Source organism: Spea bombifrons, chromosome 10, assembly GCF_027358695.1.
Source record: "Spea bombifrons isolate aSpeBom1 chromosome 10, aSpeBom1.2.pri, whole genome shotgun sequence".
NCBI classification, from domain to species: domain Eukaryota; kingdom Metazoa; phylum Chordata; class Amphibia; order Anura; family Pelobatidae; genus Spea; species Spea bombifrons.
The window spans coordinates 34946544-34964490 of NC_071096.1; the positions used below are offsets into that span (position 1 = coordinate 34946544).

The 17947-nt window shown below is 42.3% G+C and overlaps 1 protein-coding gene across 1 annotated transcript in view; it reads left to right on the forward strand.

Annotated features, from left to right (window-relative positions):
• Positions 1-17947, forward strand: part of ATP2C2 (ATPase secretory pathway Ca2+ transporting 2) — a 48357-nt gene that overhangs the window by 5869 nt on the left and 24541 nt on the right. The window contains exons 2-18 of the mRNA XM_053449019.1: positions 1797-1907; positions 3849-3965; positions 8073-8162; positions 8879-8914; positions 9262-9323; positions 9721-9829; positions 14403-14552; positions 14793-14861; positions 14988-15063; positions 15310-15376; positions 15727-15851; positions 16019-16116; positions 16224-16325; positions 16576-16665; positions 16877-16978; positions 17433-17589; positions 17724-17894. Of these exons, the coding sequence (XP_053304994.1) occupies positions 1797-1907; positions 3849-3965; positions 8073-8162; positions 8879-8914; positions 9262-9323; positions 9721-9829; positions 14403-14552; positions 14793-14861; positions 14988-15063; positions 15310-15376; positions 15727-15851; positions 16019-16116; positions 16224-16325; positions 16576-16665; positions 16877-16978; positions 17433-17589; positions 17724-17894 (1732 nt within the window). The remainder of the gene's footprint in view (positions 1-1796; positions 1908-3848; positions 3966-8072; positions 8163-8878; positions 8915-9261; positions 9324-9720; positions 9830-14402; positions 14553-14792; positions 14862-14987; positions 15064-15309; positions 15377-15726; positions 15852-16018; positions 16117-16223; positions 16326-16575; positions 16666-16876; positions 16979-17432; positions 17590-17723; positions 17895-17947) is intronic.

A 17947-nucleotide genomic window follows, 5' to 3' on the forward strand; every position in this document is an offset into this window, starting at 1 on the left:
CCGAGCGATCCCGCATCCACCTTAAATAAACTGAATGGTCTAATTCATCGCAAAGACAATAGTCTCTGTCACATGAAGGCTTGAGTTATTAGTTTCCTTGCAGGTTCAGTCTCCAGAAAAGGTCTAGAAATAAAGTTTGGTATGACGTACTCTGCAACGTGTTTGTTACGGTCAGCCTGCGGCGATGTGGCTGCCTCTTTCTGGGGTGGAAATCCCATAATTAAGTTTAATACGTTTGAATGGATGGTGTGTTCATGCGTTCCGGTATATCGTGTTCAAGCTTTATTAAGCTCTTCACACAGTCATAAAAGCCTGGCATTCATGCTTGAACACAGGTGAGACATTGCAAATGGCACCTCATTTCAGAAGCTAAGACTGTGATTGCTCGAACAATTCCCCGAGTCCGTATGATAAATTAAGCAGCCACAGAATTAAATACGGCCTAGTTACTGTACAAAGATTCTGGTGCATGGCACACATCAGTGGGGGGGGATATTAGGCAGCGAGTGAACATTTTATCCTCAAAGTTGATGTTAGAAGCAGGAAAGCAGAAAGGATCTGAGGGACTGTGACAGGGGCCAAATTATGATGGCTGGACGACTGGGTCAGAGCATCTCCAGAACTGCAGCTCTTATGTGGTGTTCCTGGTCTGCGGTGGTCGGTATCTATCAAAAGTGGTCCAAGGAAGGAAAAGCAGTGAAACGGTGATAGGGTCATGGGCGACCAAGGCTCATTAATGCACGTAGGGGGGAGGCTGCCCGTGGGGTCAAATCCAACAGACGAGCTGCTGGAGCTCTAATTGCTGAAAGAGTTAATGCTGGTTCTGATAGAAAGTTGTCACACAGTGCATCGCAGTTTGTTGCGTATGGGGCTGCGTAGCTGCAGACCAGACGCTGACCCCTGTCCGCTGGCGAAAGCCACTACAATGGGCATATAAGAACTGGACCACGGAGCATCAGAAGAAGGTGGCTGGTCTGAGGAATCATGTTTTCTTTTACATCACATGGATGGCCAGGTGGAGAACACATGACACCAAGATGCACTATGGGAAGAAGGCAAGCTGGCCGAGGCAGATTCTTTGGCCAACGACAGGAAATCTTAGGTCCTGCCATTCGTGTGGATGTTATGTGCCACCTACCTAATCATTGTTACAGACCATATATACCCTTTAATGGACACGGCATTCCCTGATGGCATTGGCCTCTTTCAGCAGGATAATGCGCCCTGCCACAAAGGAAAAATGGTCCAGGAATGGTTTGAGGAACACAATGAATTTAAGGTGTTGACTTGGCCTCCAAATTGCCCAGATCTCAATCCAGTTGAGCATCTGTGGGATGTGCTGGAGAAACAAGTCTGGACTTAGAGGACCTGCTGCTAATGTCTCAGTGCCGGATACCACAGCACACCTTCAGAGATCTAGTGGAGTCCATGCCTCGACGGGCCAGGGCTGTTTTGATGGCCAAAGGTTTACCCACACAATATTAGGCAGGTGGTCATAATGTTATGGCTGATCGGTGAAACTTGAGGATCGCCTCGGCGGGTGTAATGAGTTATAATCCAGAACTTATAACCAGTATCGCAAATGTGTTTGTTTAGATTGGTGCATGGTAGAGATATAAGGTGCCACATTACTCATACAGTGGCATGTGGTCTATATGTTTAGTGGTAGAAATACTGGCATGTTTGCCTCGGTGTCTTCACCGTGCTGTAGATACCCCGGCAGACTGCAGAGGGGTAGAAGCAGCTGGTCAATTATGGCCCGACTTTCTTGACAATCCCTTTCTGTGTTAATACAGTTAGATGAACAATGTGAACTGAAGTCTGTGGAACAAGAAGAAGACGTCATACCTCTACCTGCCAAGGAAGCCAGTCGGCTGAGCGAGGAGGAGCTGCTAAAATATTTACACGTAAGCAGTTTTTTTCCCCCATTTCGTCAGTTAATTAATTTCCACATGGGACAGAAATTCTGCTCTTACTGTGAAGGCACAAATAAATAAAATTTAGATTTACTTGTGTGGGTTTTGAGCAGTTTTGGAGGGTGGAATGCCAGCTCTACGGCAGACCCCTTTTGGTAAGCAGAGTAACTATTTCGGTAGAGATACCGACTAAAAATTGTTTAGAAAGGGTGGTCCATGTCGAAAGAGCCCTTTCTAAAATATTCGGAACCGGCACTGCAGACAAGAGCGTATCAGGGGTCACGTGACCCTGCGGTGAAACTAAGGCTGCTTGCACTGTGTAAGCAGCGGGAGAGGAAGCTGCAGGAGTGGTGAGAGGTAAGCGGGGGTGGGATGTGTATATATATGTGTTTGTATATATGTTTGTATGTATGTGAGCATGGATGTGTACTTGTGTGTGTGTGAGCAGGGATGTGTAATGGTATTTGTGAGCATCTATCCGATCCAGGTCGGGAGGGCCCTTTATAAACTATTTTGAACCAGCACGGGGAGACAGGAACGCATCAGGGTCACGTGATGTCACGTGACGTGATGTGACCCTGTGGTGAAACCGAGGACATCCATGTGCACTTGTGTGTGTGTGTGTGAGCATGCATGCATACTTGTGTGTGAGCATGCATGTGTAATTGTGTGTGTCAGCAGGGTTGTTTACTTGTGTGTGTGTCTGTGTGATCATGGATGTGTACTTGTGTGTGTGTGAGTAGGGATGTGTACTTGTGTGTGTGTGAGCAGGGATGTGTACTTGTGTGTGTGATTATGGGTGTGTACTTGTGTGTGTGTGAGAGAGAGCGGGGATGTGTAATTGTGTGTGAGCATGTATGAGTACTTGTGTGTGTGAGCATGCATGTGTAAGTGGGGTGAGATGGAGTGTGTGTTAGTGAGTACGAGTAAGTGTGTGTAATTTGTGTAAGTGCATTTGCATTTGTTGTATGTTGAAATGGGAAGCAAAGGTCAAAGAAGGCACAGACAAGTTGTTTGGGGGCAATGATGGCAGACTAGCTGTTGAAGTTGGGGGGGCTGTGGCTTTTTTCTCACCAGGGCCCCGTGGTTTCTAGTTACACGCCTGGTAAACATCTCCTCAGAGGACCGGTCTATGAACTCCAATCTACAGCGCTGCAGAATATGATGGCGCCATATAAAACGATATCCTTGGGTATTTGTTTGTTAGAAGTAACATTAACCATCTTATTCTAGAAAATAGTTTCCAGCTCCATACGTTGTTTTTGTGCCTTTCTTACCGCCTCTGTTTCACGTCGCTTTGTATTTGTAACCAGATTAACTTTATTTTATCCGCTGAAGCCACCCCCCAGTTGGCAGTGTCACTTACAGTGAAATTACAGCTTTGGGCCATTGGTTTCCATGGACCGCTTCGCGTGTACAGTCCGTGGGTCATTGTTTGTAGTCTTATGTGTTCTGCAAATTGATACCTTTTACAAATTCCTTGCATGACACGGAGATGTCGACTGTAATCACAAAGACCTGCTTTGTGAGAAGGCAACGGACAAGTTTCACAGAAACATTGTCTGCCTGTTAAATACCCAGTATAGATAAAAGTCAATCATTACATTCACTGGAAACACATATACCGCTCAGATAGTGGGGATTGTAACATGTTTTTAAAGGTAAAGAATTATTATAATGTCCTAATATGAAAAGAAATCTTGGATGGGCCAGCAAAACATGGCGGACTTTAATGAAAGAAAGATGGCTTAGACCCAGACACATTTGGCACTGAAATCTAACATTGGCTCAGAAAGTAACAATATGTCGCAGCGGGTAACGGAGTAATTGTTTGGTGCCTTCTGGTGGTGACCGGCGTCCAGCGGCAAGCTTCATGCCGAGGGGGGGTATCTATGGCTGTGCGACCACTGATCACAATGTATCCGTCTTCAGGTCGATCCCAGCGCCGGACTGTCTGAGTGTTCGGTGCTGCAGCGCAGGGTCAGACATGGCTGGAACGAGTTTAAGGTGGACAACGCCGAACCTGTATGGAAGAAGTACTTGGGGCAGGTATGACGTCTTCAAGGGTTATGCCAAACAACACGGGGGGGGGGGGTTATGGTTGTCCTGGGAATATATCTGGGCACCAATATCTCAATAGGATAGTTTCTAAACATTGTGTAGTTATTTTTCCTTTGCGGTGCGGGGTAAGCTCGGTCTGCTTGGGTCCAGGTGAGCGGCCATAACTTTTCCTATGCAACCTTGTAATTTGTGTTTAAGAAGAGAAGCGTTTAACGTTATTTTCTGCGTTACACTGAAAACGATCAGACCAGAGTCTTGGTTTGCAATGAATTGTTATCTGGATAAACAACGGCCACGTGTCACACAAACGTTCCGAATGTTCCGTTCCTGCCTGATAGCGCAGGCATTTTATCCCTCGTTACATCTGTAGATCTCTACAGAACACCAGCGGCGTACTCTGTGCTGTCTGTGGGAACCCACGGGCCAGATGTGATCTATAAAAGAAAACGCAAACATAATAAGATACAATTTCGAAACGTTTGTTGGTGGCTGGTGCTCTGGAGACCAGGTCTGTTGGGTAAGGGCACAGACTGGGGCAGATGACCTGGGGGTCCTCACCTTCATTCAAAACGTTGGATGGGTTAAGAAAAAATCAAAAGCAGGTTCTGATTGATCCTGTTCAAAGATGAGGGACAACTCCTCTATAAATCACATACTAAGGAGAGGGAGCGAAGAACAGAACACGACCTGGTTAAAAAAATAACCTTTAATGATATATAAACCCCCCACTAGGGGGCGACTTTGGGGGCAAGAATGGTATTGTGTTGGTCAACCAACAGAGACACCCCGTGGTGGACATAAGTCTCTCAGCACCTCCTACTGCCCGCTATGCAATAGAAGCTAAGAACCTCGACGTTCTAAGATCACAGTCTTGCCGCGGAACACCTTAGCGTGTGATCTTAGAATCTCAAGGTCCTTGTGGGCAGTAGGAGGTGGTGAGAGACTTATCTCCACCACCGAGTGTCTCTGTTAGTTGATCTACTCGCTGCTGTTCTCTTAAGGAGAATTAGTTGCCCCCTAGTGGGGGGGGGGTTATATATCATTAAAGGTTCATTTTCTGTTCTTCTCTCCCTTTTCTTAGTACAAGGTCTAGGAAAGCCTTGCAGGTACGAGCACTGAGGTGGAATAATTATCGCTCCGTATACACGGAGCCGTGATAGAAATGAAGTGAACACGGCCAAAAGGAAAGGGCTCTTTAATGTTAAACAGAGGAAACACTCAGCTGCCCCTCCCAGGGGTAATAAGAAGGTTGCCTGCAGCAGAGTATCTCATTGAGCACCCAGCAAAGGCTAGGGCCGGGATGTGAGTGCACTGCGGGGAAGATGGACTAAACTCGCACTCAGATACAGCGGGACAGATAACAGGGCATGTATTCATGTACGGGGGTAATCCTTTTAGTAACGGCTGGAGTTATCAGCTCGTTTAACCTTTACTATGCTGGTTTCAACGGTGCGCTGCCCTCTAGGGCTGAAAGGGTTAATGTGGCATTCATGGCACAGGTGGATTCTATTAGTGCTTTTTAGTTAATGCCCCGCCTTTATCTGTAAACGAGCTTGATTCAGTCCTTTCGGCCCCCTCGCCGCGTGAGGTTGTGTTTCTGTCGTCTGTAAGTATGGAAGCGCGTGACGGTTACGCCACCGCCGGCCCCCGTTTAGGGTCCCCCACATTAAAGGCTTCTTATTTATGAAGACTTTAACGTGGGGTTCCCTGACCTCGTTTCATTAGGGCTGCCCGGGGTGAATTAAAGTTAATTAGTTTTGCACAAAAACACAGAAGCAACCATCAAATACATTTCGTATTTAAATTGGAAATTTTGTATTTATTTATATTGGATTTTTTTTATTTTATTCGAATGTATTTTGGTGAAATAGAGCTTGGTTTTGTAGCAGGTAGCTGTATGTTCGTGTTTTTATTTGTAAAGATATTTTGTTTAAGTTATTCGGTCAATAAACATTGACGTATACGCGAATACAAGAATATGCAGGCTGCATAATGTTACTGTTTTACTTAATTAAAGCATTTAAAGTAGGTCTCCGAACATGAGCGATTAAACTATTAATCCGTTCTGATATAGCTGCTGTTGCTAATTATTATCCTAAGTGAGAAGTCTCTGTGATATCAGGGCTGCATTGGGAATAAAATGCAGCCCTCTCTCTAATATATATATATATATATATATATATAATTTATACGTATACATACAGCCGAGCTATACGTAGTATTATATGTTAGGTTTTAGAGCGGACGCACAAGTATAGGTTCTCCACAGACGGGCATCATCTGACCAGACACGTGGTGTAATGGTTATGTATATTACAGATAGAGGGGCTGTATGTATATGTTAGGTTTCGGGGGGGTGTATATGTCAGGGGGAGGCAGGCATCATAAGTACATATGGAAGCATGCTCTCTAGTAATAAATATATATACATTATTTTTTTAAAATGAAAACATTAAAGGTCAGGCATCCTACTTACTGTTTCTCATCACCATTCAATCCAACCTACTTACACACCACAACTGCTTGCTAAGCCTCATGGGGATTTGAGCCAGGACCCTTTTGCATGGTGAGTAGGACACCTAGCATGTGAGCCACCACTGCGGTGACCCAAATGTGCTCGTCCGTAATACTTATACTCAAATTCACCCATAATATGTAGCAAAAAACAGGATTCAAACCAGCGACCATCCGCATGTTAGGTGTTACACCTAACCATTAGGCCACACCATGAGACGAAATGTGTTGTTCGTCTCTTCCACAAATACTCATTTTCACCTAAAATATAAAAAAATACACAAAGACGCAATAAATTTATATTAAATTGTGGGTGTCACACCTAACCGTCAGGCCATGTCATTGCATGATGAATGGTGCACAATTTTCCACAAATATTCACCACCAAATATTCACCCACTGATGATTCATATAAACAGCCAGTGAAAAAAACCAGACAAAGCTCACTATATTCTCCCAGAAACTTGAACCAACAATCATTACTTTTATGGTAACGCATCTAACCTTTACGTCACATTGTCGGACATGTGTTGCCTACTCCATAAGTGCTCATATGTACCTACTGTAAAATAATACATATACACACACACACTATAACACTACACACTACACACTCATAGGGGAGGGCTGTGTGTACTGCAGCAGATTGGGTGTCCAAGTTGGGTTTGCAGGTTCCTTCCCAGGAGGCTAATGAGCTCACATGAGACACAGGTGCTGGGCGTTAGAGCTTCCTGCAGCCTCACAATCAGGTAGACCGTGGAAGGGAGAGGTTGAGAAGATCTCAGGTCCAGGAGACGCCTTGAAGACAACCTGTGAGCCAAGTGTCGTGTTACCTACCTGGGTTTCTGTTTGGAGGAGACTTTCAGAGCCTGGCTTAGCTGGGTTTTGCAGGGAGATATAGTCGGTGGGTGGTCAGTCTGGGTCTGTGAAGTCTAGGCAGAGAGAGCTTCAACTGGGAGCTTTTTATTTATTTATTTTTTTTTTTTTTATGATTTTGTTTAAGGGATGTTTTGTGTTTTTTTTCCACCAAGAAATTAAGCACGGTTTGCTGCAAATCGGTGTTCCTGGGCTTTATTGTCCAAAAGGACCCTGCTGAAGATCCCTAAAAGTGAAATTTATGGCCCTCATGCTACAGGGTTTGCTAAGGCCCTCTTTGTAGACAGTTTGTAGTCTAAAACGGGTGAACATGCGTTACTGATTTTATACAGACTACGGGCCTCAGTGAAGTTATAACATTTGGTTTTAGTTGGGTTTGGGCCTAAAATTTTTTTTTTTTTTTTTTTTTTTTTTTTTTTTTTACAAAGAACGCCAATGATCGTTGATTCTATATAATTGCATAGGGGGAAGCTTACAAGGTCTGAGTACCTTTAAGAGGCTAATTGCCGGCATTTCTATATTATATATATATATATCTATATAGTGTGTGTGTGTGTGTACGGTATATAGTGGTATATGTTCTATTGCTTGAGGTAATACCCAAGCTGGTCCCGTATGTAAAGCTGGGTAATAGATTATCAAATACCATGGCGAATAAAAATGTATAATTTTGGAGATTTTCATCATTCCGTCTCTGTTTTGCAGTTTACCAACCCTCTCATTTTATTGCTGCTCGGCTCGGCTCTCGTTAGCGTTATAACCAAGGAGTACGAAGACGCGGTGAGCATTACTGTGGTGAGTTCCAGGAGCTAAAGGCATGATTTCTACTTTGGGAGCAATGCGTGAATGCGCTGAGAACGGTCGTTACCCGCTGGGCATATCTCTCAAGAATAGTTTTATGGAGACATCTGTTCATCAAACATTCAAATGAAAGATATTATGAAATGCATAATAGAAAAACTGCACAAGAGAAAAAAACCATCGATAGAACGGCTTTGTGTTGGTGTTTGTTCTTCGTCATACGGGTTAATGCTTTATAACAGTCTTATGTTTGAGATTCTATATGACTTATACTGGATGTATGGACACTGGCCCTCCCCTTTTCTCTGTTCTGGACACTGGCCCTCCCCTTTTCTCTGTTCTGGACACTGGCCCTCCCCTTTCCTCTGTTCTGGACACTGGCCCTCCCCTTTCCTCTGTTCTGGACACTGGCCCTCCCCTTTCCTCTGTTCTGGACACTGGCCCTCCCCTTTCCTCTGTTCTGGACACTGGCCCTCCCCTTTCCTCTGTTCTGGACACTGGCCCTCCCCTTTCCTCTGTTCTGGACCCGGCCGCTCCCCTTTTCTCTGTTCTGGACCCGGCCGCTCCCCTTTTCTCTGTTCTGGACACTGGCCCTCCCCGTGTCTCTGTTCTGGACACTGCCCCTCCCCATTCTCTCTTTCGTAACATAATAATGGTTATTTTTACACCCACGCAAACGGGTAACTGCTCCCTTTCTGCCCTTTCTTTAGGCGATTCTCATCGTGGTTACTGTGGCCTTTGTGCAGGTACGTCATCGCGAAGTCATTGCGGCTACGGTGGGGTGTTGGCTGCCCCCGAAGGAATTTACTAATCTTTGAACTGTTTTTCTTAAACCTACTGACCTGTATCTTTTAGAATCTTCCTTGTGCTTTGTGTAAAGAAAACACCCAAATATTTTCTTTAGTGACAAAATATTTGAATAATGTGCAGCATGTGAAGAGCTACCGTATAATACCTTTTTGGAAACGCTTCTATATCTCTCTGCATTTTTTTGTTAAAAACACAAATATTTATTAAAAACTGACCAGGCTATGGAAGTGGGCACCATAACATTTTAATGTAGTTTTTTTTTTCTTTTTTGTTCCTTTGCTAGGAATACCGCTCAGAAAAGTCTCTTGAAGAGTTAAATAAGCTGGTTCCTCCAGAATGCAACTGGTGAGTGATATTAGTTACTGGAAATGGTTTTAAATATATTTAGATAAAAAGCAAAAGCAGCCGATGCAGAATAAATGAGCCACTCCTAGCAAATTATTTACCTGGTGAAAATGGGCACTTCAGCCAGGTTTTCGTATGGATTTGTTTTATTTTCTACTGTCTATGAAAAGCAGGAGATGTGGCTCATTGCGCAACAAGGTTTAGAAAACGGAGGGGGGTGGGGGTTCGTACTGCTGTAGCCCCTTTTGAAATAGAGGGCTGAGCCACGCATTAATATCCTGCCGCTTAAACTAAGAGAGTATAGGGAATAGTCAGCGTACGTACCGTTTAACCCTTCTATTGACTATGGCGTGTAAGGCATCACTGTCTAATTACATTTGCTTTCTTATCTGCCCAGCATCCGTGACGGGAAGCTGCAGCACCTCTTGGCGCGGGAGCTCGTTCCAGGGGACTTGGTGTGCTTGGCAGTCGGGGACAGAGTTCCTGCTGACATCCGGCTGATAGAGGTAACTGGCTATGCTTATTAACGGGGGAATATTTTTACACTTGATGGTTTTAAGGGTTATGAATGTGTTAACCCTACATCATGAACCACATTCTTTTACACGTATCGATTTATAGCCTCGTGCAGGAATAACAAATCGCTTCTACATAAAGAAAAGCAGCTTTTATTGGAAAAATGCACAGCAAAAGAACAGCGATAGAAATATTCTAAATGAATTACAGTAATAAGTTGTAGGATCAAACAGCAAGAATTCAAATTCTTATGATATTGTATAAATCAAATAAATGTAAATACAATGCTATAACAAACACAATATACACACTGAACGTTCAAATATGGGAATGAATCTGAATATTAATGTGATTTTAATTATGCGTTAATTTATCTGGATATGACAACAATCTATCCTGCATAATGTACCATTGTTACTTTATAATTTGAGTTAGGACCTAAGTAAATAATGCACAATATTATTCTGTAGTCTATCCTTATACCGCAATCCGTAACAAGTAAGCAAAGATGCAGAGTCTATAGCATGCCACCCCGGATCAGAACCCCCAAACGGTCATCTAACTCCCAGGGCTGGCTTCTGGAAGTCAGACCCAGCAGACCAACAAACTACTACTCCCACAATCCCAAACAACTCGTCATAGACATAGAATAGACTGCTAGGAAGGTGAGGAGATACGATACCACTCCTATATGCCAATACAGGTTCCTTTGCGACCAGTCCGGATCTCTTTTTGTTGTGGAAGGACAGCAATCAGTAGCAATCTTCGTAGGATAACAGTAAAATAGCAGAAAAATCAGGTAAAGGATAAGGATCTAAGTTGTTTTAACAGACAAGAAGTGCCTGTTATGGTGCGTTTGGTCAAATTCCTGTGATAAAAAAAAAAATATATATATATATATATAAAAAAAAAAGCATGTGAACATTCCAAGAGTTATGAGATTCTATCCTATTCCTCCTGTTCTACTCTTTCATACTTTTTTACCTCCATTATTTGCCGATCTTAAATGGGAAGGTTTTAGGACCTTTACCAATTATACTTTGCCCAAATAATTGATATCCGGCAAAACAAAAAACTACTATAGAATGTTTATAACTTCTTTATTAACTACATAATCAATATTTTGAAAAACAAATAAGGTTATGAGTAGTAGTAGTAGCAGTAGTAGTAGTAGTAACTCTTTGACCTATATTAATAAAACATAGTGCTATTGATACCTAAACTCTGTAGAAAAATCATAAGTCCCGTCTCTGGTCGGATAGATGAACGTATATTCCAGATCAAAGGGTTTTCATACTGTGCACCGTGTATTAAATTCTCAATCCTTCTCGTCCAGTGCTTGAATATTACGGGAAATGGCAAGTCCTTTCCCGGGGAAGGAAACATACCATTATCATACAGATTGTCACCATTGGCCACACTATGAATGTACATTTACGTGAGCAGGATAACAATTCATCCAGAAATCACTCATTAATCATAATGTCTTAATCACCACTGTGGCATCCATTAGATTTTCTTTTTTATGTTAATTCCTGGTAAAAGTATCACAAAGTTGGTAAATGTAATCACAAAGTTCTTCAGCTTCTTAATACAAAATGTTTATTAAAATAAAGTTTGCAATGGATATTCCTCTAGAGTCATCTATCCCCCTATATATCAATAAATCCTCCGTTTAACATAAGTTGGATACCATTATTTCTCCATGACAACTTGGATTCCTGAAATGTTGGACTTCTTCCCCAATAATGCTAGCAGGATACAGGCTGATAAGCACCTTTTGGGAAATTAGTTTCCTATCGGTGAAGATGATGAATCCTGATCGATTATTGAATCATCACGCCGGACGATGGTCCATGAAACTCCTCCATCCTGATAAGGATTCTGGACACCATGGCCATCTTTGCGATCTCTCTGTGCTTCATAGTCTCACTCCTTAAAATAAACAAACATATGTTAATTATATGAAAATAAATGAATACTGTAAGGAGAGAACATATCTGATTAGTTCTTTAGCCATTCATGTTTGTTTGCACTGTACAAAGAAGTGTCCATACCTAGACAACCATGTTAGAAAATGTAACAAAAATATGGAATTTTGTTTGCGGAAAGAAAAAAAATAAAAAAATGACAGTTTACAATTACAATTATGTTATAATTTACATATTTCTTTCCCTTCTTCCACAATTCTCAATCTTGATTGGGGATGGCATGACTTTGTCTGGACCCACCTGTCAATCATTTTTGATTACTCATCTACCTTTTGTAACCCACGGGTGGGATTTTGACTAAGATCGTGTACAGTCCCTTCCAAGATGGTAGAAATTACCCCTCTTTTCATCTGATTTATGTGAAGGTTAGATAGATGGACATGGTCTGTAGTTTCAAACTCTTTCTTGGTTGCTTTCAAGTCATATAAAGTCTTGGTGCTACTGCAGATTTTTAAAAATTCAACTGGGCAAATGCCAAGACTTGTTGTACGCGTTTCCTCTAACTCTCCACATATTGAGGAGTAGTAGCATTAATGACATTTTGATCAGAAATTCTATATAAGACGTTGTGGTAGCACCATTTTTCTTCCAGTCATAAGTTCCAAAGGAGACCTTTTGGTAGCAGTACGGTAGCGTAACATCCATTAGAACCAATAGTCTTTACCCGACTCCTTCACAAAATTCTTTAGCGTATTGCAGATCAATTGGGTATAATGTTGAACGCCTCCGGCTTGATGCTGGGTTAATAGAATATCTGAAATTTCCTTTTCACACCCAATATTTCCCAGATTTACACTTATCATAGTCCAACTTTAGAAAAGGCCTGGTTTATTAGCTGGAAAACACTCGATCCGTTTGGTGAATAGGCATGTCATCGTTGACATGTATTGGTTTCCTTTTGACAATCGGGTCAAAGGATCAATGACATCCATATCCGACCACAGAAAAGTCATTCCTCTGACTCTTTCTTCGTTGGTTGTCTTGTGACAGTCATCACTTGACAGGTCCCCAGAAGGTGGTCAATCCCTTTTAACCCCCCCATTACCTTCCTTATCTTCTCCTGGAACTTTAGAATGAACTCTTTTCTCCCAATATATTGTAACGCCATTAGCTGTTGCCATACCTACGGTGGTGATACATTTTCCATGATACACAGGTTTATTTCTCGCATCCATCATCAGATTCCTTTTCCACCCACGTAAAAGCTATAACAGACGTATTCAGAATCAGTAACAATTCTTATAATTGATGATCCATAGTGGGTTAAAGAGCTTTGTCAACGGCTACCACTAGACTTATGCCCATACCTTGTAAAGGTTTTTGGATTGGGGTAATAATATTTCCAAACATTAACATGAAAAGCTCACCCATCCACTGTATAATTTTCAGTTATTGTTTTTTTTCTTCCGCTGGTGATAAGATAATTGCTGATGCAAGCAAAGCTTTATTTTGCTGATCATGTTTTTTTGGATAAAGGGCAGCACTCAAAGTCTGTGCAACCAGTTAACAGATAGAAAGGTTTTCCTTTTTCTGGATAGGACAAACACGGGTCTTGACTTCGCTTTTGTTTCAGTGTATGGAGGGCCTCTGTTTTTCAATAGCTTTACCAGTGGTTGAGTTATTTCAGCAAGGTCATCGATACATTGCCTAGAATAATTGGTTATTCCAAGAAAGGATTTGAGTTCCTTTAGATTTGTCGGAGTCTTGGTTTTGAACAAAGCTTCCACATTCTTCTTTTGAGGATTTTGGGCTAATTCTTCTTCTTGTCCCAAGAAGTTTACTTTGGTTGGGAACCATTGGGCCTCCTGCAAAGAAAGTGAAGACCAGCTTGTGTTGACCTTTGATATTTGATCAGATTTTTCTCTGCTTTAGATGAATTATTTCTCCACTTACAGTACATTTATTATTAGATGCTGGAAACGTAAGACACTTACGTGTTATTCTTAGACAAATGGATTTTCATTTTTCCCACACTCTTGTTATCTAGACTCTGTTTGCTGTGGCCTCGAACACAATACATTCCCAAACAAGACCTTGCTCATTTTCTTTCCTTTTAAAGATGTCTTCAGACTTTAAATATTTGCTTTGGGTGTTCCCCGGCCGTACAATTTACAAGGCCAATGTTGTCTTCGTTTTGCTCCCCCACTAAGGCTATTCTCATGACTTTGATTATGACGGGGCTGTGGTGTTCCCCACCGAGGTGCTACGAGGTTCATCCTCTTATGTATTCGATTCCTTTCTGGCTGGTGGAAGAAAAATCCAGATGATGTTAGATTCTAGATCACAAGTGGAATTTTTACTTGCAGATAAGAATAGTCCCGTGTCTCATGTAGATTATTATTGGAAATCTGATCCCTGTTTGCATTGCTGTACAAATGGTTTTGTGTAATCTCTACACTGCAGATCAGGACAAAAATGTAAACTTAAAGGAGCCGTAGGAAGTGGCTGTCACTAGAGACTGTGTGGAATCCTTGTGTGTTGTTATATTTAAACTGTAAAGGGTTATATTGCATGGAGTAATCTCATTATTCAGGTTGCATGGTAAAATGCAGGTTTTTTCCCCCTCTTCCAGACCACAGACCTACTGGTTGATGAATCCAGCTTCACTGGAGAGACTGAGCCGTGTTCGAAGACTCATGGCCCCGTGGATGAAGCCAACGGCATCGCAACCCTCAGTAACACTGTCTTCATGGGGACACTCGTTCGATATGGGAAAGGACGGGTAATTATAACCTAGAACATGCTAATGTACATGATCGTTACAGCCAAGAAGCAGATATCACGCATGCCTACAGTGATAGTCATTTAGAAAAGGTTTTTCTATATTCAGGTTCACCAATAAGCTCTTCATATAACACTGTGATTCCCTAGATATAGTTTTTCATAGACACACAAGGAATTGCGGGTTGTCTTCATTGGTGTATGGATCAAATCTGATCACAAGCTCCATTTTTCTGCGCAGGGCCTGGTCATCGGTGTTGGGGAGAAGTCTCAGTTCGGAGAAGTGTTCAAAATGATGCAAGCAGAAGAGGTTTGTCCCATATAATAACACTCCTCCTTAGATGGCATAGGATAAAGCTGAATGTTTGGGGGTTTTCCTCCCCTCTTGTTGAGAAGTAATGTATTTTAACATATTTAACAAAACCTGTCTCTTTAGACACCAAAAACTCCCCTGCAGAAGAGTATGGACAAGCTGGGGAAACAGCTGTCCCTGTTCTCCTTCGGAATCATAGGTAAGATCAAGGTTCTATCTTTACAGCTGAGGAGCCTCCGAATGAATGATCCAAACAGCTGGAATATTCTTTTGGTTGCTATAGTGATGAGAGAATTTCTGAATCTGTTTTCAAAATAACCTGCAAAAAAACCGTATGCAAATGTGATTTTCTGAAATAGTTCTGTGATTTCTATATTTCAAAAGGCATTTGAAGATATGTTGTTGAACATTTATGATATTAAGCAACTCTGCGTGTGTATTTTAGGTATAATAATGCTGATTGGCTGGCTGCAGGGAAAGCCGCTGCTTAGCATGTTTACTATCGGAGTCAGGTAAGATCATCACATTTTTTTATTTTATTTTTTTGACGGTTCTGTTGCGTTACTCTGTCCACCAGTTAAAATGTAATTAATCGTTGAAAATATCTTTAAGAAAAATAATGCCAGGTGAATTTTAAATGAAGGCAAAGTTTCAACGCTGGGAAACTGGCCATTCCTAGAACAATAACAAAGTTTATGGTCCAAACACTTCTCCTCTAAGTCACTGCAGAGATCCTTCCAGGCAGATAAAGCAATACGTGGATAAGAAACGGCTCACATTCCAGCTCTGCTCGGTTGTCGTGGATGATCTTGTCTTTCTACGCGGTCACTAACGCCAGCCATGGGCCCTTCTCTCCTTACAGCTTAGCTGTTGCTGCTATTCCCGAAGGTCTTCCCATCGTCGTCACTGTCACCCTCGCCTTGGGTGTAATGAGAATGGCCAAAAAAAGAGTGATAGTCAAGAAATTGCCAATAGTCGAGACGCTGGGTAAGACTTAAACCGTGCCTGATCAGTCACTCCAATACCCCTAACGCCATTACTACACTACAATGCCGGATTCTGTGCAGCACTTTATTTCTGATGGTTTGATGGGGTCAGTAAGACTTTCACTCTCGATTGACTGTTGTTTTGGGGGGTTTTTTTGTAATTGACAGGTTGCTGTAATGTCATCTGCTCAGACAAGACGGGCACTCTGACTGCCAATGAGATGACCGCCACCAAATTAGTCACCTCCGATGGATTTCATGCAGAGGTAATCTTTTATCTTGTTTACCATGCAAATGACATCCCGATTCAACAGCCCTCGCCTTGTTGTCTCTATTTGCCTTGTCCTACAGTTAGTTTCTGATTGCTTCTTAGGTTTCTGGTGTTGGGTATGATGGGAAAGGAAGCGTATACCTTATGCCAACAAACGAAGAAGTTCGGGAGTTCTCAAACGTGTCCATTGGGAAATTAGTAGAGGTGAGAACGTGTTTTATCAGATTACGTATATATTACAGTACTGGGTATCAGTCGCAAATGACTGTGGGCTCCTCGTGGTGTCCCTAGCAGTGGGCTTCATGGATCCCGTGCCAGTGTGGGCACCTCTCTCTATTCCCTACTGCTAAGGATGTCTGGAGTGGTAGGGCCCCAGCATCAAGAGTAACCCTCAGCCATCCACAGTTCCTCTGATCTGCTGTATGACCTCACACCTACACCGTTTTCTCTTTAGGCCGGTTGCGTGGCCAATAATGCAGTCATTCAGAAGAACACTCTCATGGGTCAGCCAACAGAGGGGGCTTTATTGGTCCTAGCAATGAAGGTAAGGTTTTTCAGTACAGGGCTTTTATGTATGGCACGAAAGCCACCTGTGAGTTCATACAGTAACCGCAATGAAATCAGAGAGCGCGCTTACATAATATCTAATGGTTTCACAGAGCTTGTCGGACTCCTTTGGGTTTAATGAATACACATACACAGCCGCAAACGTTAAACATTTGGGTTATTTATTGGCACATTTGCTTAATTTCCAGATGGGACTCGGAAATTCGAGTGAAAACTACATAAGGAAGAGAGAAATCCCGTTTAGTTCAGAGCAGCGTTGGATGGCCGTGAAATGCATCGACAAAGCGGAGGTAACGACGTCTTCTCTATTCCACATAATGCTTATATACCTGCAGGTTCTTACAAGAAAAATAAACTGCGCATAAAAGACACCAAGAGAATTAGGGTAGTTCGGATTCCAGATCTCCAGAAGTTGTATTTATTTTTATTTGTTTGCTAAGATCTTGGCATTGAATTCCTATACTATCTAGGCTGAACTGCTTGGTACAGTTTAGAGAGTCATTTAACTAGATGTTTATCTCAACCAACTTGCGCGACAGGTTTATAAAGACAAAGAGTACCAGGGAGGCTGTTTAAAAAAACAAACAAAAAAAAAAACAAAACCCAAATGAATACCCATATACTACATATTCAATTCCTCATACTATCCCTTTTGATTTACGTGGTAGGTTTTGCCCCGGGTCGCATGTCCCCCTTCTTCTCTCTAATATGTACGTTTTTCTCTTGTTGATTTTATGGATAAAGAAGCAGGAAGAAATCTACTTTATGAAAGGAGCCTTCGAGGAAGTTATCCAGTATTGCACCACATATAACAGTGGTGGGATGCCTCTGCCCCTCACACCGCAGCAAAAAACCCTATATCTCCAAGAAGAAAAACACATGGGGAGCCAGGGACTGAGAGGTGAACTCAAACCGTTTATTGCTGGATTTTATTTTACATGTATACTCTGTCCTTCCCTTCCTCACACAGAAACATGACCAACCCTGAAACATATAGCAGTCGCTTATTTTTTTACCTTTTTTTAATCTTTGCAGTTCTCGCCCTGGCATGCGGCTCGGAGCTTGGAAAGCTTATGTTCCTTGGGTTGATCGGTATAATCGACCCACCAAGAAACGGGGTCAACGAAGCCGTCCAGATTCTTCTTGAGTCCGGCGTGTCTGTGAAAATGATCACTGGAGATGCTTTGGAGACCGCACAAGCCATTGGTAAGTGGATACATACTATGCGGTAAGGAATTTGAGATACGTAGGTTGACCTG